The sequence below is a fragment of the Rhineura floridana genome, chromosome 6, assembly GCF_030035675.1.
Source record: "Rhineura floridana isolate rRhiFlo1 chromosome 6, rRhiFlo1.hap2, whole genome shotgun sequence".
NCBI lineage: Eukaryota > Metazoa > Chordata > Lepidosauria > Squamata > Rhineuridae > Rhineura > Rhineura floridana.
Window position 1 is genome coordinate 124,633,603 of NC_084485.1, and position 21,255 is coordinate 124,654,857.

The 21,255-nt window shown below is 41.9% G+C and overlaps 1 protein-coding gene across 4 annotated transcripts in view; it reads left to right on the plus strand.

Moving 5' to 3' along the window:
* The window catches only part of DPYD (dihydropyrimidine dehydrogenase), an 829,935-nt gene that overhangs the window by 605,063 nt on the left and 203,617 nt on the right, over positions 1–21,255 (plus strand). For all 4 annotated transcript variants that reach the window (XM_061633709.1, XM_061633708.1, XM_061633710.1 and 1 more), the window contains 2 exons: positions 9,704–9,824; positions 12,565–12,684. In XM_061633709.1, coding sequence (XP_061489693.1) covers positions 9,704–9,824; positions 12,565–12,684 — 241 coding nt within the window. The remainder of the gene's footprint in view (positions 1–9,703; positions 9,825–12,564; positions 12,685–21,255) is intronic.

A 21,255-nucleotide genomic window follows, 5' to 3' on the forward strand; every position in this document is an offset into this window, starting at 1 on the left:
AAGTTGAGTTTTGGATAAAGGAGATATTTGTAGTACACTACTAGTCACGCAGGTATTCTGAGCAGAAAGAAGATCATTGTTTAATTTAATTTGAATGCCCCAAGGTACTGTCTTTTATAGGCTACATTCTCATCTTCAGTCTTCATAATACCAGTCTTTGTGTGTTAAAGCTTTAGCTTCACAGAGATTTATACTAAGGAATATAAACCAGCTTAGATAACTCAGTAAAACTCCAGATGGGCAGCCCTTTTAGTAAAACTGTAACCTGTTTCAATTTAGCTCAAGTTCTCATCAAACATGTTCCTAGCATGGCAGCAGCCAGTTCTGATACCCAGTACTTAATAAGAGGTGCTGGTACCCATATCTTGATAAAAGTGTCATAGGTGCCACCTAGAGTTGCCAGATCAGAAGTATCCCAAACCCTGAGATTTCAGGGGTGAGCCCCACTAATTTTACACGGCAGGCCCTAGTGATGTCATCGGGTGGGCCCTAGTGATGTCATTAAGCATGATATGTTAATAATTAACAATAGTTGCTTGGAGCATACCACTCAAACAAAAAAAATTCTGATTGGAAATTAAGATAGAAATATTAGCTAAATGAGAGTGTTCTCAGGTCCAGCTAAAGTGGTGGGATCATTCCTTCTCGCCTGCTTAAGGAGCCTGGGTAGGGAACATTTAATCTAGCCTACTTGCTTCTGGCAAGGGTTTAAGTGCCCTCAGGCCAAGCCAGTCACCAAGGCCATTGTAGGAAGAAAGCCTAGCATTGTGGGGATGTTAGTTGGGAGCACTCAGGAGTAAAGATGGATGCCCCTGAAGGCTGCAATTCAAGACACACATACTAAGGGACTAAGCCCCATAGAACTCAACAGCACTTTCATCTGAGTAGATATGGTTAGAATTGTGCTGTTGGTAAGGTTTGACTAGGGATCCTCTTCAATGATATCCATATCTAAGCAGGGTTGGCAACCCCATGCCTGGAATGCCCTGCCCCTATCTTTTCAAGTGGCTGCTCCAAACATCTTTACAGATTTGACCATTCACTGCAGAGAAAAGTTTGAGAAATGAGTAAGAGTTAAGAAGATTCTCTATCCTTTCCTGCCTACCATGTGGACTGCTATAAACTCACTTTGACAACCAACCCAATTCCAGTGAATAATCATTAACAGAGAGAAAACACACATGGTTTGGTCTACCTCCACAGGCAGTAGTTTGGGAACAACAGCAATTGATGCAACGCTTCCCAGTATGTGAATTCTCTTTTAGCACTGTTGGGCAAGAAACAAACCATCATGCAAACAACAAGGTGCATCATCAGCTGGTTTAAGAGGGTTGAGCTGAGTGCTTGGAAACACTGTTGTTGCTTCTATGGATGCAAGGGAGTGAGTGAGGTAAATGAAATGCAAATAGAAAAAGAAAAAGACAGTGATGATTTCCTAAATGCAATACCATGACAACCACAACAGGATTCCTATGAGTAAGACAGAAAACACAGCATCCCACATCCAGTTAGGGTTCCTAACCAAAAACCAAAACTAAAAAAACCTGGCAGCCAGTCACCCAAGGTCACAGAAATCCCCATGCAGTACAAGCTGACCCGCGGACTGCAGTTAGTGCAGAATGCTGCAGCAGGATTGCTGACATGAGTGAGATCCTGTCAACAGACAATATTTCTGTTCTGAAATCTGTACTGGTTGTCAATTTGCTACCAGGCCAAGTTCAAAGTGTGCTTTCCATGTTTCAGTTGCCATGTAGTACTTTTTCTGCTCTTGTAAGATATCAATCCTTTAGTGTGGCAGCACCTACACTGTGGAACTCATTGCCTATTGACATTCGTTGTACTCTTTTGGCACCTGCTAAAAACATGTTTTGTTTAGGCAAGCCTACCCAATCATGTAGAAACTATTATGCTTTTTATCTGCTTTTCACTCTGTTAGTTTTATTTTGTTGATTTTTTTAAATACCTGTTTTTAACTGTTTTTGCAAATAATTTTACTGTTTTAATTCCTTCTGTTAAGTCTTTATTGAAGTTTTTTTTTACAATAAAGGAGTATATAAATATTGTAAGTAAAACACATAAATAAATTTCAGAGTCACTGTGGCCTTTGGGAACAAAGGAGTCTGCCTTATACCAACTTGGGCCATTCGGTACCATCTAACTCAGGACTGATGACATGGACTAGGATTGGCATTTCAGGATTCCTGGCAATAGTCTTTTCCAGAGATTGAATTTTGGACCTTTGCATGCAAAGCATGTGCCCTACCACTGAGCTACAGCCCTTCCCCATTTAAAAAAGTATCTTTTAAAATTGTTTGTTTCAGTTTACTAATAAATGCACAGTATACTAGAGCAGATCCACACCATGCATTTAAAGCCCATTCAGCATACATTTGAAGCACATGAATCCCACCACAGCATCATGGGAACTGTAGTTTGGTAAGGATGGTGGGAACTATAACTGTGAGGGGAAAACTACACTTCCCAGGATTCTTCGGGGGAAGTCACGTGCTTTAAATGTGAATTGGATATGCTTTAAATGTATTATGTGGATCTGCATTATTTATAAACTTTGCCTGCATATAAATCATTTTCATTATTTTTAAAAATGGAAATCAGCTACAACGTTTACTTGGTCACCATGGGCTACTCACCATCTCTCAGCCTAATCTGCCCCTTAAAGTGAAATCTACAGAGGGGCACCATGACCACTCCAAGGAAGAAGGGCATACTTAAAATGTAGAGGAAATAATAACATACAAACAGTGTGAAATCAGATACATATTGAGACATAGTATGAAGAAATATTTATATAAGCATGAGTGTCAAAGGTGTTTATTATTTACACAACCTGTACAGATATTTATAGTGCAATCCTATTCATGTTTACTTAGAAGCAAATCCCAATGTATTCAGTGGGGCTTACTGAAATAGGGAAGCGTGGACAGGACTGCAACTCAGTGATAAGGAACTTCACTTAGCCAACCCAAAATTCAGAATCATGCCACTGTAAGGTGTTTGCAATCCTATCCATGTTTTCTCAGAAGCAAGTCCCAATGTATTCAAATCTCCTGCATAGAGAAGGTACTCTTGATGCTGGCTGAAAGCTATAAATGTACTGAATTCCTGATGTGCAGACAAGCAGGAAAAGGAAACTATTTTTAGAATTTACAGTGGGGTTTAGCTATTGCTTGGAGGTCAACAAACCCCTTGTGAATCACAACCCTGACTTCACTTACTGGCTACAAACCTGAAAGGGTGAGGGTTAGAGCAGCCAGTACTAACAAGTTGCAGCTGGGGCAGCTCACATTTTGGTGTGTATCTCTTGAATCAGACCACCTAGAAACTTTTTTTAAAAAAATGAAAGCTAAGAGTCCGGAGATTTGGGTGACTCGACCGGAGACTCAGAGAGGACCCAAAAAAACCAGAGTATCCGGGCGAAAACCAGAGACCTGGTAACCCTTGTGCCAGCACAGAATTTTTCTTAAAGCAGGAAGAAGCGGCTTTGATTGGCTAAAACTGTTTAGCAGGTAGCTATGGTTGCATTTGTACTGGCCCCTTAGACTTGATAAATGCCCTAATTTAAAAAAAAAGGTTCTGTATCAGTGAAAAAAATTGACCAATTTGTCTGGCTGGAGTGCTTTGGTCCAGTAAAGCCTTTGTGCAGTGCAGTCCAACACTTTTGAAGGATGCAAACTCTCATAGGGAGCTGTATACAGGTACAGAGTCTCTGCAATTTATTTATTTATTTATTTTATTATACTTGTATACCGCCCCATAGCCGAAGCTCTCTGGGTGGTTTACAGTAACTAAAAACATTAAATGATAACACTAGCACTTTTTTCAGCTGTCTTTCTTTCCACACACCCACTCACCCTTGCAAAAAAATTAATAGAGTGGAATTTCCACAAAGTCCAAGCTACACTGAATAGGATAAATCAGTATTTGATAAAGCAAATAAGTTTTCATCCATTTTCTGTCATCATTGACATTTTTGCAAACTGATGAAAATCCGCTATCTCAGGTACAAGGGCTAATTTGCAACATTTGCTAAGGAACTGAATATGAATAAGAAGAAATCAGTGTTGCGTCAGTATCATTTGTTGTGAGAAAAGGTGCCACCAATTTCTTCTCTCCATCTTCTAGTTTTGTACAAGCTATTATTTCTGTGGAGTAACTTTTTTTGTGTAGTTACAGTGGCGCTAATCCTGTTTTGACTTCAGCAGTTTGATGCCATAAGAAAAGCCAGCTGGATTAGGCCAGTGGCCCATCTAGTCCAGCATCCTCACAATGGCCAACCAGATGCCTATGGGAAACCCACAAGCAGGACCTGAGTGCAAAGCTCACTCTCATCTCCTGAGGTTTCCAGCAGATGGTATTTGCCTATGGAGGCATAGCACATCCATCATGGCTAGTTGCCATTGATACCCTTATCCATGAATTTGTCTAAACCTCTTTAAAAGCTATCCAAGTTGGTGGCCATCACTGCCTCTTGCGGGAGCAAATGCCATAGTTTAACTATGCACTGTGTGAAGAAACCATTCTGTGTGACCATCCAAAGATGGGGGAGAAATTTGATTGAGTTCACATTTAAGTTGAACCTACCTAATTTGCACTTTCCAAACAATATGAAAACCAAAACACATATCCTTCAAAATTCACACTTCCCTGAATTTTGCAATGCAGTTCTCCAGCGAAGTCTACAAAAATGCATATACTGGGATAAAATCTATATATTTGTGAAAATAAAAGAGAAAAATACATTACATTAAGGGAAATTGCTTTGCCAAAATATGTATAATAGAGAAAATTTAATATATATATTAAAGAAATTCACGCTACAGTGCTGATGAATTTTCATGAGGACTTTAAACAAAATAAATTGCAAACTGATGTGGAAATGTGGAGAATAGAATTGAAGACTGCAAAAAGTGAGAAAGTGAAATGGACAGAGTTGTCCATCCCTATGACCATGCAGGCACACATGCCAGAATCCAAAGAGCTACTTTGGGAAATCCCCAAAGTAGGACTTAGGAACACCCCCCTTTTTTACTTTGAAGAGCAGGGCCCTTTGAGCACCTGTACTGCGTTTCAAAAAGCTTTTTCATATTGGAATTCCATCACATTCATATATTTTAATGTTGGCATGCCACATGATGTGTTGCTTATAATACAGATCTTCTCCCCATTACTGTTAAAATGTCTAAGTTGAATGAAATTATCACCAAGTCTGTATGATTTGTACCTTCCAGAGGTTCTCTTTTTTGTAAAGTGGGTCCCATCAGAATATTCATAAGTGAGCAATGAAAGTTGCAATGATGCAGCTGCTTTCAGAACGCCAATGCAGCTCTCATGAATATTTCATGAAAGCTGCGTGTGCAAGGGAGATCACCATTTTTATTAGCTAGAAATTTGCAGACCTAAGTTTCGGGGGAGGGGTGTTATTATTCATGTAAATACACTGTATGCCCTGTAGATGCACATGGTATGTGTTTTTGTATGTTTATGATTAATTATTAAAACATTAAAAACACACCAGGAAAAAAACCCTGAAGTTTTGCTAAATAGGAGCTTCAGATGAACAGCATTGTATAACACATTCTCATCTTTAAGCACCGGCCATATCCACTATTATTTTTAAGTGGGAAACTCGTTTCCTTTTTCAGAAAATGGATGACTCCTGTGAATTATTATTGCATATGTAAACATTTTGTGTGAAATTGGTAAAGTAAATAATGAACTCCCATGGATAGCAAACTCCATCATCATCATCATCATCAATAATCACATGGTCTGAAGGCACATGAAGCCAGCACCCTGCTGAAGCTAAGCAAGGTCAGGTCTGGCCAGTGCCTGGATGGGAGACCGTCTGGGAACCATACGTAAGCCGCCTTGGGTTTCTAGCACGGAAAGAAAGGCGGGGTATAAATGTAATAAATAAATAAATTCTATTCCGCTGTTCCTCCAAAAAATCCAGGATTTGCCTCCATTTTGTCCTCAAAAAAATCCTGTGAGATTGTTTAGATGAGACAAAGAGTACGTGACTGGCCCAAGGTCATCCAGTGAGCTTCATGGCTGAGCAGAGTTCAAATCCAGGATTCCCCAGTATTCCACTGTATCTGCTACACTACACTGACTTTCAAAGGGTCTCTTCTCAGCTATACCACACAGGCTTTCACAATGATTAAAGGCACAGGTAGCCTGGTCTCTATTGAACCCTTAGCAGAGAAATGCCTTAATTCATAAAGAGAGAGGCACAATGCTGAGGAACGACCAAGGCATCTGCAAGGGGGAGCAAGGGGCAAGTTATTTATGTATGCGTAGATGCTCAATTACTAGAGCATTTTAAGATAACACAGTACACTGTAAGTCATCGGGCATGGTTCCCTGAGGGTGAAGACACAGACAACATTTTAAGCATGATAGAAGTGGCTTGACATATTTTAGCTGCCCTGAAAACAGGTATTTCATTCAAGCTGCTGACACTACACTTAAATGGTTACATCTGTTTACCACAAATGTCTTTCTTGGACTGAGATCACAGTAGACTGGTTCACACATCGTGGTAAGCCAAACGATGGCTTACCAGGATTCCACAAACATGCTGACTCCTGGGGAGCAGCTCACATCTGTTTTGTACCTCCCCGGTACTTTAGCTCAGTGCAGCACGGCAGCTAAGCCTAGATTTCGCTTAGCATGTCATCCAAACTGACCACCTTGGCTACAGTGGTTAAGGAAGAGAGCTTAACCATGAACCATGTTTGGAAGACAAACTAAGCCAAAGCTTGTTCTACCTGCTGTGCTGCAATGGGCTCAAAAGACTCAGGGGGAGAGCAAAGCTGCTTTAATCTCCTCCCTGGGAGTGTGCATATTCACACTAAGCTATGGTTTAGGTTAGCATTATGTGTGATCATGGCCTATGTCTCAATCTGGTTATCTGCCATTTTTGTGATGATACATCCTTTCAACCAAAGCCCACTTGCAGAGGCCTCTTTCTTTATGACAAATTAACTGCAGCAAAGACATGGAAGGAATATTTGTAAATAATTGTAGGACATACATGGGATAGTATTTAGTTGGTGCACAGACTGTATGCTTATGTAATTAGTTTTGGGATAAATATTATCCTCAGAACTTTTGAACTCATTAAGATTATACCAGTAATGAAATCAGTGTTGCAGATTTTAACATAATTTATCAAAAGGCATTATCAGTAGCTGTCACAAGAAGGAGAAGCTTATTACAAAGTAATAAAGTAAAAGTCTGTTCTATGCTCTGAAATCAAAAAGCATTACTACTACAGAGCCATTATCAATAGAACAGATAGCTGATTGTCCTCTAAAAGATTACTGTCCCACGAGGATAGTAAGTGCTTGAAGATTTCTATTTCTAGCTTTAAAGAGAGTGAGTTGATTTTTTTTATTTAGCTTTTTGTCATCCTGAACTGTTCTTCAAAGGAGATGAGTGTTCAGAAAAACCATTTGACCTCTCCAAAATAACTGTGCTTAGGAGCTATTTGAGGGATGGGAGGATGGCTTAATTTCTCTTTGTCAACCTATTTTGTTTAGTTTATTGGAGACTCTCATGTCTCAAATGGTGTTGATTACAACAGAAACAGTTCTCTAGGACCACTGTATGCTCCAGGCAGTGGTCCATGGGTCCCAAGTGTATTTTGCCCTTGCCCTTTGTCCTCACATATATTGTCCTTAACCACTGAATAAATGACATAACAAACAGGGCTACTTGAGTTTTAACAGTCCTTTGGGAAAGTGTCTTTCATGGGCTCCTTCCTATCTTAAAGGGGGGGCACACATGGACTTACCTGGGGGCAGTTGCAGGGGACTGCAAAGAACTATTTTAAACTTCTCACAGTGCCACAGAATACTATATTGTGGGAAGTTTAAGATGGCAACTTGTAGTCACCCACTGCCTGGCCTGGGAGGCCCATGGCAGGCATCAGCTCTTTTGGACTCTGATAGGGTTGGAAACGACTCGCACTATAAGTGCGGGGACACCTTTACCTTTAGGGTGCTGCAACCACAACAGCTGCCCAAGGGTGCCAGGTGCTGGCACCAGACCTCATAACCAAGTTCCATCTAGTAGTAGGAGGCTCACTGTTTAAAGCATCTGTACTCAGACATAGTATTCCCCACAGCAGGAATAGGGAGCCTATGGTCATCCAGATGTTGTTGGATTACAACATCCCTGTCCATTGGCCATCTAATGGGAACTGGATCCCAACATCATCTAGAGGGCCAACATACAGGCTGCATACAACATGTTAAAGTATAATGACAAGCGTGGTACTGAATACATCTTGATGGCCTTTCTTTCCCTTAAAATTGCAACCATGGGAAAACATTTTACCAAGCTTGATTACAAATTGCTATTGCCATTGGAGGGGAGAGTGGATATTGTAATATTAGGGGCTGAACCCCTCCCAAGGGCTTCCAGAATAAAAAAAGAGGCAAAGGTGTCCCCGCACTTGTAGTGCGAGTCGTTTCAGACTCTTAGGGTGACGTCTTGCGACGTTTACTAGGCAGACCATATATATGGGGTGGGATTGCCAGTTCCGTCCCCGGCCTTTGTTTACCCCCCAGCATATGCCGGATACTCATTTTACCGACCACGGGTGGATGGAAGGCTGAGTGGACCTCGGCCCCTTTTACCAGAGATTCAACTTCCTCCTTCCGTTGGAGTCGAACTCCGGCCGTGAGCAGAGCTTTGGCTGCGGTACCACCGCTTACCACTCTGCGCCACAGAATACAGAATAACAAAAAATATAAATGGTCTCAGTAGGTGAAATACCTTTGGTGGGTTTTTTTTTTTTCAGTTTTAGTGTGGGATGTTTTTGTCTGCAGTTTAATTTTAATTCCCCTTGGAATTGTACATGGTTGTGGAATTGCTCACTTATGGTAAAGCCATGGTAAAGATGTTCTCTCCCCCACCCCATATGTGGCATTTAGCCTTTCTGTAATATATGTGCAGTTCATCATAATTCCTCAAAGTGAAACAGCAAAATCCTATGTACAAACAAGTTAATATGGTTAAATTAAATTTAACCATATCAACTTATTACATCATTTTAATAAAATAAAATTTAACTGTAATAAAGTTAAGGATTAAATCCAAGTACTTGAGTGCTTTTCAATGCCCTTTTTATCCAGCATGTTATCTGTTGAACCGCAGCTATTGAATTTAGATGTGCTCAGAGAGGGAGGTCTGCATTTGTGATCCACTGCATTCCATTTCAAGGATCAACACAGATGTGTTTTTGGATTGACTTGAAATTGGTCATAAGGTGTTATTTTTTTTCAAGAGGGAGTGGGCTCATATTTTTGAAATACCCTTTTCAAAAAATTACCCCAGCCCTAGACTATGTTGCTGCCCCCCCCGGGCAGTCTTCCCTGCCTTGAGGTTCTGAGCTGGAGGGATACTTATGGCACTCCACAGTGATAGCTTGAGCAATTCTCGATCATACTACCAGCCCTCACAAAGTTTTATTTTTAGGTATCAAATATACAACAGACATTATTTTCCTGCTGTCTTGGAATGGGATGAAGGAATTCCGGCGCAGCTTAAGATAATGAGGCAAAGCAGAGCATTGAAGTATCATTTCAGCAAACCACAGTGCAGCAGATTGTTGGAAAGTTTTGATCACATTACTTTTAATTATGCACTGTATTTATCTGACCTATTTGAACAGGATCCAGAGCTGGTGCGCAACATCTGTCGCTGGGTGAGGCAAGCTGTTCAGATTCCTTTCTTTGCCAAGCTGACCCCCAATGTCACAAATATTGTGAGCATTGCAAGGGCTTCCCAAGAAGGTAACAAGCTCCAGTGTTTTGGCATCTCATTATTATATGTTCACAGCTTGATTAACAAGGACATATAAGTAGTGTTGTATAAAGGGAAATTTCCTAAGGGACATACTTGCCATTTCTCTCTCTCTCCCCCACCCTCTCCCCCACCCACCCACCCACCCTCTCTCTCTCTCTCTCTCTCTCTGTCTCTCTCTCACTCACTCACTCACTCACTCACTCTGAGAAATTCATGTGAAGGAGCCCCACTGAAAACTGGGCCCTGGTTCATATATTAACTGGACCTTCACCTGGTGGAAGAGTAGTAGTATTCTTTCCCCTCTCGTGCTGGCTCCCAGGTTTAGGGGCAAAACACCCTCAGTGGATCCCATTCTCTGTGCAGGTCCCAATCCTTTAGTACAACTTTTCTCAATCTGCTGCCCTCCAGCTCTTTTAGACCACAACTCCCAGCATTCCTGAACATTTGGCTGCGCTGGTTGGGGCTGAATGGAGTTGTAGTTCAAAACATCCAGAAGACACCAGATTGACTGCATTTGCCACTAGCTAGTTATGCTGCTAACCATTGCTACTTCCTGCTCTCACTTGCCAGAGTGCAAAGGAGTTGTGGCAATTCCACCTCCATATTTTCCACAGTTGTACACTTGTATTATCCCATTTTGGCCAGATGAGCAAGTGGGTAGCAATGGAGAGGAACAGGAGGAGCATTAGAGGGGCCCTTGCTGGGATGTGGCCTTTAGCAGGTGTTTACCATCGCAAGCTTTGATACCAGGTCTGCTTTCGTCTATCATGGAGATGTCATCACATATAAACCAAGCACCCCATGCCGATACCTGATCACATGGATGCCTGGCTCATGCAGTTCTTTCCTCTCCCTTCCCCAAAGGGTGGGCAGGAAATCACATGGGCCCAATGTCTGCATAGAACACCCAGTTCATACATCTATGTGGTGGAGAAGGGGTATGGCATTTTTCTGCCATATGGAGGCCGAGCTAACATATGGCCCACATTTAGAAACTACAAAACCTTCTTTGGAGAGATATGAAACCTTCCCAAGAAAGTTCAGGTTGATTTGCTTTTGGTTGTTTTGTTTAAGAAAAATGCAAATTTTAAAATCCCTACTTGTTTAATGCAAATTATAATCAAACTGTTTCTTATACAATGAATTTTATTATTATAAACCATTTCTTATTTGCTTTCTTACCCTATTTAAACAAAGGGGTGTCATGGAGGATATAATTGTAAGTTGTTCTTCTATGCGTGGTGAGGAGTTGGAGCAAGGCTGAGAGCACATCTTGGCTCCACACTCACCCAGCACGCCCACCTTGATTTCCAGTGCAACTGACCATTTGTGAGGGGGAAAACATTTGATTGAAGCCATATGAAGATTCAGCCATGCAATCAATTTTCAACATAGTATCTGGAAATCATTATGTAATCTTTTCATGCATGAGATTATGCATATGTAAACCACAGTCAGACATTAAGCTCCTATGTGAATTGCCAGTCCAAGTTAGCTAAAACCATGAAATGGTTAATCTTATTTAGTTAGTCTTATTTATTTATTTAACTTCTATCCCACCCTTTCTCCCAGAAGGAGACTAGGGTGGTAAACAAAGAACAAAACATCTAAAAACATTTTAAAAATAAAACATCTTAAAAACATTTTTAATTTTTTTAAAAAAACTTAAACAGCAATTCCACAACAGACGCAGACTGAGATAAGGTCTCTACTTAAAAGGCTTATTGAAAGGGGAAGGTCTTCAGTAGGCGCCAAAAGATAACAGAGTTGGCATTTGTATAATATTTGAGGGGAGGGAATTCCAAAGGGTAGGTGTCACAACACTAAAGGTCCACTTCCTATGTTGTGTGGAATGGACCTCCTGGTAAGATGATATCTGCAGGAGGCCCTCGCCTGCAGAGTGCCGTGGTCGACTGAGTATATAAGGTATCCTGGTTCCAAGCTGCATAGGGCACTTTGAACTTGGCCCTACAGCTGATGGACAGCCAGTGCAATACTTTCAGCAGTGAGGTAACATGTTGGTGATACTCTGCCCCAATGAGCAGTCACGGCACTGCATTTTGCACCAGCTGCAGCTTCTGGACCAACCTCAAGGGCAGCACCACAGACAGCATATTATAGGAATCCAGCCTGGAGGTTATCAGTGCATGGACCACAGCGGTCAAATGGCCACAGCTGTCTTACTAGCTGAAGCTGGTAAAAGGCACTTCACCTCTGATTGCAACTCTTCCTTCAAAATACCTACTGATGCTTCTTCTGAGCAAGACATTTTATTTATTTATTTATTTATTTATTTATTGCATTTGTATACCTACTCTGGCTGTCGAGACCTCTGGGATTTCAGATGGGGAATGCTCCCAAACCTACCTGGGGATGCCAGGAATTGAAGCACAGACTTCCTGCGTGCAAAGCATGTGCTCTGCCAATGAGCCCTTCCCTGCTCCACACCCACTAACAAAGACCTGCAGCCAGCCACTGCTCTGTGACAAGATTATCTGTTATAAGGATTACTGAGTGTGAAATCCTTGGGATATTTGAAATGTACTCTATAAATATTAAGTATATTAATATTAAAAAACATGATAAAAGGACAATGAATTGGTTGAGGGTGTTTATTTACGTTTAGAAAGAAAGCCAGTGTTCTTGTGCCGCTGCCATGTGATAATTTTCAATGTCTGTTCCTGTGTTAAACAAGCTTATGAAGGTTATCCCTAAATTTGTCCTCAGGTGGCGCAGATGGTGTTACAGCCACCAACACTGTCTCAGGGCTGATGGGACTCAGAGCAGATGGCACACCTTGGCCGGCTGTCGGGCTCAGGAAAAAGACTACATACGGGGGAGTTTCAGGTAGGTGTTGCCCTTTCCTGTGAAAATGCCTCCCCTCTGGGGCCAGCAAAATATCAGGAGGTGCTTGTAACACGGCTAGAATATTGTGCCTGTTCTGTTCTTCATGCCAGTGTTTCCTAATAGTCATGACAGATGGAACAGATTGAGTGTGAACACTCTTGGGTTGCCCTTTCCTTAATGGTGAAATGCTGCAACGAAAGGCAGTGATAGGGTCAACCCCGAGGAAGGGGGAAATCTCTTTTCTCTTGTGACCCACAGTTTTCCTGGAATTTTTCATCCTGTCAGAGTTGTCAGGCCACATGTTAGACAGAGGCTAATCAAAGGGCACTGCAAGAGGAAAATACAAACAGTCCCAGTGCAAGGTGTGGGTTTCTTTATTTGCTGCACTTGGCGTCTTCCTCTCAAAATCCACCTTCCTGCCATGTTTCCGTAAGTAGTTTCCCCAGGGATGTTAAAACATACACCACAGTTTTATATTTCTGTTTTCCTCCTTTGTGATACATACATCCAGACACTTTCTGCAGTGGGTGTCTGCGCTGCACATGATTTTAAAACCTCTATAGGAAGACGGGGGGAAGTTTTGGTAGACTAGTGCCATGCTTTATTTTCACTGATGGATTAATCTGTTTGACCCGGTGCCCTCAGTTGCTGTGACAACATGAACCTGGTCCTGCAGAGACAATGCCGTGAGCTTCTGGACTGTTGTGGTATGGAGATTAGTCTCCTTGGAGATACAAACTGTGGTAAATATTCATAGCATAATAGTGTCCCACTGTTTGAGCAAAATGCAGCTGAATCAGGCCAAATATATTTGGTGGAGACCAGACAGACAAAAGGAAACAGCTTTCTTTCATGTAGTTCTATTGTGTGTCAAAAAAGAGGAAGGCTGTCCTGTGGTGATTAGCTTGCTGGACATAGTGTGTGTGTGTGTGTTTAATTGACTTATAAATGTATGGAAATCATTTACTGCAGGAAATTGGTCTGTAGCCTTCCACAGATAAATACACGCTTGTGCTTAATAGGTTGTATTTAAAGTAAATATAAAAATGTAAAGCATTGGCTTATTGCAAAAATAAAGCCTATTTAGTGTCATCTGTGTGGTGTGTGTGCATGAGCACACGTGTGCATAGCAGAGAGGATGAGATGTGGAGAAACAGGGAGGCGGGAGAGGAAGCACATGTGCATACTCTTGGGGTTTAAGTGCTACCTACGCTTTATTATCCCATTTCAGTTTTTTTTCCCCTAGGCTACCATGTTGACAGCAAAAGAATAAAAGAGGTCACGGAGGGTATTGTGCATTAAAAATTAATAAAAGAACTATTGCAGTAGTATTTTATATAAGTAATGCTGTTTGCTGGTATTTTTTTCTCTCTCCCTCCCTTTCTTTCATTTTAAGCTGCCATTTCTGAATATTCTTTCATGGCAATGTCAGTCTAATAAAACTATAACATTGCTACATGTTGAAAAGCCTGTCCTCTACGCCACAGATTTAATATATATAGTACAGATTACAGCAGTGCCTGAACCTTTTTGCCCTTTTCCAGGTCTGTCCCCATTTCCATAGTAAAGCTCTATTTTCATGGTTGATAATTCACTATTGTGTGGGGTGAGGGGTGGGGAAGAGAGTGCTCCTAATGTATGAAAAATGTGAGATTTTTTTTCCCCTCTGGAGCATAATGTGTATCAAAAGTAACAGTTGACAGCTTGTTTTTGTTTTGGCTCTAAACTTTTAGCATTTACAGGACAGGAGCATGGGGAGAACAAATTAAGTAGACAGCCAAAGTTAAGCATTTTAAGTCCCGTTGCTTGCAATGTAAGAGAGTTCAGAAGGTGATCAACTCTTCCATTCAACTCTTAAGAGGGCATAACTTCAGCAGCTTTCAGAAAAAGTAGTTTACCAATAAGATTTTAATTAACTTCATTACAAACATGCAAGCTTAGGACAGCAGTAAACCAATTTCAAACAGAGCCAAGCAAGTTCTTTGACTACAACTTTAATGTGCTCTTCCCTCCTCCCTCCCATTCCTTTTTCCTTGTGTGTCACGTCTGTTTAGATTGTAAGCCTGAGGGCAGGGGCGATCTTAATTAATACTGATTCTTGTAAGCCACTCTGAGAGGTTTTAGGGCTAAAGGGTGGGGTATATAAACACTGTAAGTAAATACATAATAATACATATTTTGCATGTTCCTAAGTATTGGTGCAAGGCACTGATATGGATATAAGCATTCTGACCTTCTGGCCTTTAGATCAAGCCCTTCTTCATCTTGTCCAGGGATTCAGCCTTTACAAAGGTCTGATTTTTCAAATATCAGACCTAAAAAGGACTTCAACCCTCAACATGTCTGTGCCTTTGATATAGGCAGGTATGCTTTCCAGGGAGGGGGATGCTCTTGGTTGCAGCCTCATTACTTTTTTTGCAGCCGGCTCCCTGCAGGGCCCAACCTGGAGTCCTTCTGTCTGTCTCTACAGCCATTCAAGCCACCACAATTCACAAATACTGAGTGTATGACCAGAGAATCCAGCAAGGTCAGGAGTCACTACAGTAATCAGCAGTCAGTATGAATCTCCTTGCATGCTAATTGACTCCCACCATCTATTGTTGTGGGGAGGGGAAAAACACAAGGAGGGAGAGAGTCAATAGTAGTTAAGAGAGGGGTGTTTACTGAGAAGAGGAGGGACAGCCAAGCCTGATTTAAGGTGGGGTTTGCATCAGAATGTTACTAAAATGAAAGGCTTTCAAACAGTCCCATGCAGAGCCATCACAGCCAACGTGGAGGGTAGGTTAAGACAGCCACACCGGGGGGGGGGAGAAGGGAGGATGGGGCTAAGAGTGAGGCAAAGCAGCATTTTCTCACAGAGAAGGGGGATGAAGGAAGGAAGGCTGAAAGAAGAAAGACAGCTTGTAAAATACAAGGTGCGTTGCTTGTAAAGCATTTTTTCTGGTGCTTTTTGCAGATTGTGTGGGAGAAAGTAGAGGGTGAGGGAAGAGAAACAAAGGGCTAAGAATGGTGGAGGTATTTTACAGACATCACTGTGCAAGACAGAACTCCTTCTCATAGCTGATCTACAAAAAGTAGGTTTCTTCCCCTTGTAAAATGCAGGCAGCCTCATTCTTCTTAGCCCTTTGCTCTTTCTATCTTCCCTATCGTCCATGAGGCTCACTGTCTCCCCCTTTCCACTTTCTCACAGACAAACTGCAAAAAGCACGATCAAGGGAAGAATAACTGCTTTTCAAGCAATTCTCTTTGTATTTTATAGCCTCCCTTCTCCCTTTGTTCAGCCTTTCCTTGCCCCCTTCTTTGTGAAGAAATGCCACCTCACCTCACTCTCCACCCACTCGTCTTAGCCCTCGTTCTCTCTCTCTCCATGCACCCTCCATTTTGGCTGCAGTGAGTCTGTGCAAGGAGAAAGAAACACTTGTCAAGCAATGCCCCTTGTGCGAGAGAGAAGCTGATCTGCAAAACGCAGGGGAAGAAACCTGCTTTTTGCAGATCAGCTGTGAGAGGTACCTTTTTTGCAGGCAGCAATCCTTGTAAAATACCAGCTTCTTTGTCTCCACCCCCCATGGGGAGGGAAGAAACAACCACTTTGCTAGTTCTATGCTTGGTACTTTGGGAAGTGCTAAGCACAGGGCTAGCAACTTCCCATGTGCAGTGATTTCCAAGCATCTGATTGCCAGCAGGATGTTGTGGCTTGGGAACCCCCTACAAGGGGTTTTGATAAGTGGGTTGGATAATGGTGTCATGTGTTTCACAGGTGGGTGTCCCCAGTTACCTGTCAAATTTGGCCTGTAAGGCCAATCCTGATGACTCATGAAAGGACCCTGAACTTGTAAATTTGCTACTACACTACTGGATATAGGCCAGATATGAAGATGCATGTTCTATGTAAGCTAACAGCTGTTAATCCTCCATAAATGTACTTAGTAGAATTGGATAATACTATATATTTCTTGCTGCTGTGAGTTGTCCTGGCCATCCTCAAGTGCCTGTTCACATGAATAGATGGCGAGTATACTTAGCCTTCTGCAAGTGCTGCTGCATCCATGAGCTCAAGGAGCCCCCTTCCACCTTATATGCACAGTAGACCACAGTCGGCTGGTCATTCTGTGCCATGGTAGGCTGGTGCGAATATTCATCCCATCTTGAACATGCTGTCTTGGCCATCCCACTTTGATCCTTTCCACCCTACGACCACAGTCTCAAATTTTCTCAGACTCATTGCAGAAGTAAAGGAGCCATCCTAACTGTGGGAAGCCAGCGTAATTTATGCCAGTTCAAGTTAAGTTGCCATAAATTACAGCAGATCCAAACCCCAGTTGAGAAAACTAAGCTCTGGTTCAGCCAGGTTTGGGGACTTACGCTGGTGTAGCCCTGGCTGAGCTGGGCTGCAGCCAGTGGAGCTGGAGATGCACCAGATACTAACTTGCTCATCCCGGCAGATCTTGGGTTTGGATTGCTCCCTAACTTGAGAGGATTGAAGGTTAGATTGTTACTTGGGATGAATGTATTGCTCTCTTCTTGTACCTAAGAGACAGTGTGCTCCAATACACATAAACCCAAGGAGAAAGAGGAGGGTGCAAAGTGGCTCCGTAGGCCCTTTGACAATTACTGCCTTTGGGACAGCAGTGTGAATGGTGAACAAACATAATTAGCATCATTGTGGATTTCCACCAAAAGGGGAACTCTGTTGGGTTTCTGATGGGGCAGGTTAGTGTTCTGAAAGAGCTTACTTGACTCACTAGTCATCTGATTTTAGGAGTCTAGGTTCTGGACAAGGCCCATTGGGTTTCTACCCCATTAATACAGAGATACAGCATGTGTTGCTTGGATACCTGAAAATCTTTAAGGCCGCCATCAGAATGTGGTCTGCTGAGGCATGAATGAGGACCTCTGCTGAAGCTAGGTGGTCCAAGGAATTAGATTTTCAGATCTTCACCTTTATAGGCCATGTATGTAAAGATCCCCCTCAGAAATGCTCCAGAGGATTTTGCACATCCCAATGCAAAATGTCATGAGCCTTTCATCAGTCCCGAATGTCTATGTGTGTGTGTGTTTTAAAATATAAACCAACAATATTTGTCCTGTGCTGTATGAGTACAAAGTAAAACACAGGCACTTTTTATTTAGAAGCTTTCCATTTAAAAGGATTTATAGTTCAAACTGTCTGGCTGTGGTTATTTCTGTTCTATGCGATTGTAGCTGCAATTTGTTCTACAGGTGGACAGCCTGCTGTTTCCATGCTGCCATCCTGTTTTTGTATTACTGAAATAAATTATTCCAATAAGATTAGCTCTAAATTTGAGATTTGTAAGTGTAATATAGTTTGCATTACTGTTTTTTTAAAATGAATGGCAGCTAAGAAAAATCTGTTAATAATTCAAATTTATTTGGTTGTTTCCCACCTATATTACGAATTCAGGACAGGTCAACCATATTGTACAATAAGAAGAGACTTCTCTCTCCTCAAGGAATATAAAGTATGGCCAGCATTTAACAAGTGTCAGTAGAAATGGGAGCCATGCTCATATTATTTAACAAAAAAGGTCATTTTTGCCTCATAGTATATAAAACATATCCATAGTAAACAGCAAATAGGGGATTGTCCATGATGACACCAGGATGATAAGGTTAGTCGAACACACTGGAGAGAGCCAGTATGGTGTAGTGGTTAGAGTGTCGGACTGGGACCTGGGAAACCAGGGCTGCTTTCACACATGGGGCTTATTGCGTCAGTTTTGAGGATTAAAATGGTAGCGCTTCTTCCCCAATTTCTAAAATCCTTTTCACACTGCATTACCTGTTGTGTTAAGGAACTTTGGCTTCCTCAGCCAATATACTGGCATTTTGCGCAAATGTCTTTCGCACTGCTGGAACAAACAAGGTCTTGTGTTCATCCCTCACCTGTTATACACATGTGCACTGTCATTCTCCCATAATTCACTGTGTGAGTTAGTGTCTGGACACAGAGGTGTGTGTGGGAAAAGGAGGAAGGGGAAGCTGCTTCCTGCACCTACACCAAAATACCTGTATAATTTTTGTCAAGAAAACAAACAAAAAAAGACACATGCCTAAAGAGTAGGAACGCATTGCATGTTGGGATGCCTGCCACATGAGTGGCAGCAGATAGCACAAAACTCCCACAATTTTCCTGGTTCCTCAGCTTGCAAACGGATTATTTCTGGAATCATTTAATGGAAATGAGTGCTAAACTTCCGCTATATTATACAGCCACAAGAGTGGCTGTATACTATAGCCAGCGTGGATTTTTCACATTCTGCAATGTTAAATTGAAAATGGACCCCCATGGCATTCTGATGCTTCCCATAAGCTCATTTCAAAACAAACCCTTACAAAACTTATAGTCCTGAACTCAGAAACGCTTACTTAACAACCCTCTCGATTTCATGGCGATACACAAAACAATAAGAGAGAATAGAAAGTTCAAAGTCTAAACAGAGAGGAAAAAAACCCCAGAGCCCTTTTGGACTTTTTTTTGTCAGCGTTCTCATATTCTGTTGAAATTCATTAAAAATCAGCCATGTTCACAGAATACCTGGAATCCTTTTACTGATCTTGCCCATACTCTGACCTTCATCTTCTGCAGTTAAAAAGTTTTAAAAATGCCTGGCTGAGTTTTAATTAATTTAAGAACTTTTGCTTTGAACTGAATGATAGTGTTGGGCATGCTCAGTAAGAATCAACTGTCAGTGTTCTGAAAGCCATACTCACAGCTGCTGAGCTTGCCTAATCAGGGGGCCACACCCACACTAGACTTTGATTTCACTTGAGACAGTCATAGCTTCCCTCAAAGAATCCTGGGAAGTGTAGTTTGTGAAGAACGCTGAGAGGAGACTCCTATTCCCCTGATAGAGCTCGAGGGGCCAGAGTGGTTTAACAGTCACCCACTCTGATTGAAGCTCTGTGAAGGGAACAGGGCATCTCCTAGCAACTCTCAGCACCTTTCACTAACTACACTTCCCAGGATTCTTTGAGAGAAGCCATGACTGTCCAAAGTGAAATAAAGGTCTGGTGTGGATGTGGCCCAGGAACAGCTTTGGTTTAAATTTGGGTGGGAGGCTACATGTGCCTGCTGTAGATTAAAAAGGTGGGGGTAACCTTGAAAAGCAATGATACTGTTCACAAAGTTTTCCTTTTGGAAAGAAAAGGGGCTACCCCTCTGCCCAGTGCCCACCCACCCAATCTTCTCCCCTCTCTCTCCTCCTCCCTTCCCTTCCCCCCACATCAGTATTGGACTATGACCTGGGAGGCCAGGGTTCGAATCCCCACACAGCCAGGAAGCCCACTGGGTGACCTTGGGCCAGTCACTGCCTCTCAATCTCAGAGGAAGGCAATGGGAAAATGACCTCTGAATACCATTTACCATGAAAACCTTATTCATAGGGTCGCCATAAGTCGGGATCGACTTGAAGGCAGTCCATTTCCATTTTCAAACATGATTGCAGAGAAATAAATCCCACTGAACTCAAAAAGTATGCAAATGATCAAACCCACCCTCCCTTCTCCTCCCTCCTATCCCCTCCCTCTTGCCCCTTCCCTCCCCCTTCCTTTGCTCCTCCCTCCCCATCCCCTTCCAATCCCCGCCTTTCCCTGCCCCGTCCTCCACCTCCTCTTCCTCATCCCCATGGTATTTTACCTATCTTAAGCATGATTACATGGGAGTAAATACCATTGAACTCTATAAGCCTTTGTGAGGGATTGAAGGTAGAGCCTGACACTGATTTTATGCCTTCTGCATTAAATTTTACCTTTAGTGTGTGTGTATATATATATACATACACATATACAATATATATATATATATATATATATATATATATATATATATATATATATGTATATATATATATATGTATATGTATGTATGTATGTATGTATATGTATGTATGTATGTATATGTATGTATGTATATATTGTATGTATGTATATGTATGTATGTATATATTGTATTTTAATTGTATTTTATGTATTTTAAATTTATTTTAATGTTTTTGTGATTTTACTGTTTACAATTTTATTATGTACATGTTTGATTTTATTTTTGTAAGCTGCCCTGAGTGTCCTATTATAGTGTAGAAAGGCGGGATAGAAATATTTTAAATAAATAAATAAAATAAATAAATAAGCATGCAAATGATCAAACCTGCCCTCCCCTCCCTCTTCATTTGCCCCCCTCCAATCTGCTCCTTCCCCCTCTACCTCCTCCTCCCCCATGGTCAGCTTTACCTATCCTAACCATGTTTGCATAGGAGTAAATCCCACTGAACTCAATAAGCATGCTAATGATGACCTGACTTTCCCCTCCTTCCCCTCTCCTCTCCCTCCCCCCTCCCCTCTTCCTTCTTCCTCCTCCCCTGCCCACTCAAGCCCTCCCTCCCCCCAGTCAGTTTTACCTATCCTACGCATAATTGCACGGGAGTAAATCCCACTGAACTCCATAAACATGCAAATGATCAAAGCTGTCCTCCTCTCCTCCACCTCCTGCCTGTTCCCATCCCCTTCTCCCTTCCCTCCCTTCCCTCCTCCTGCCCTCCCCATCCCCTGTGGTCA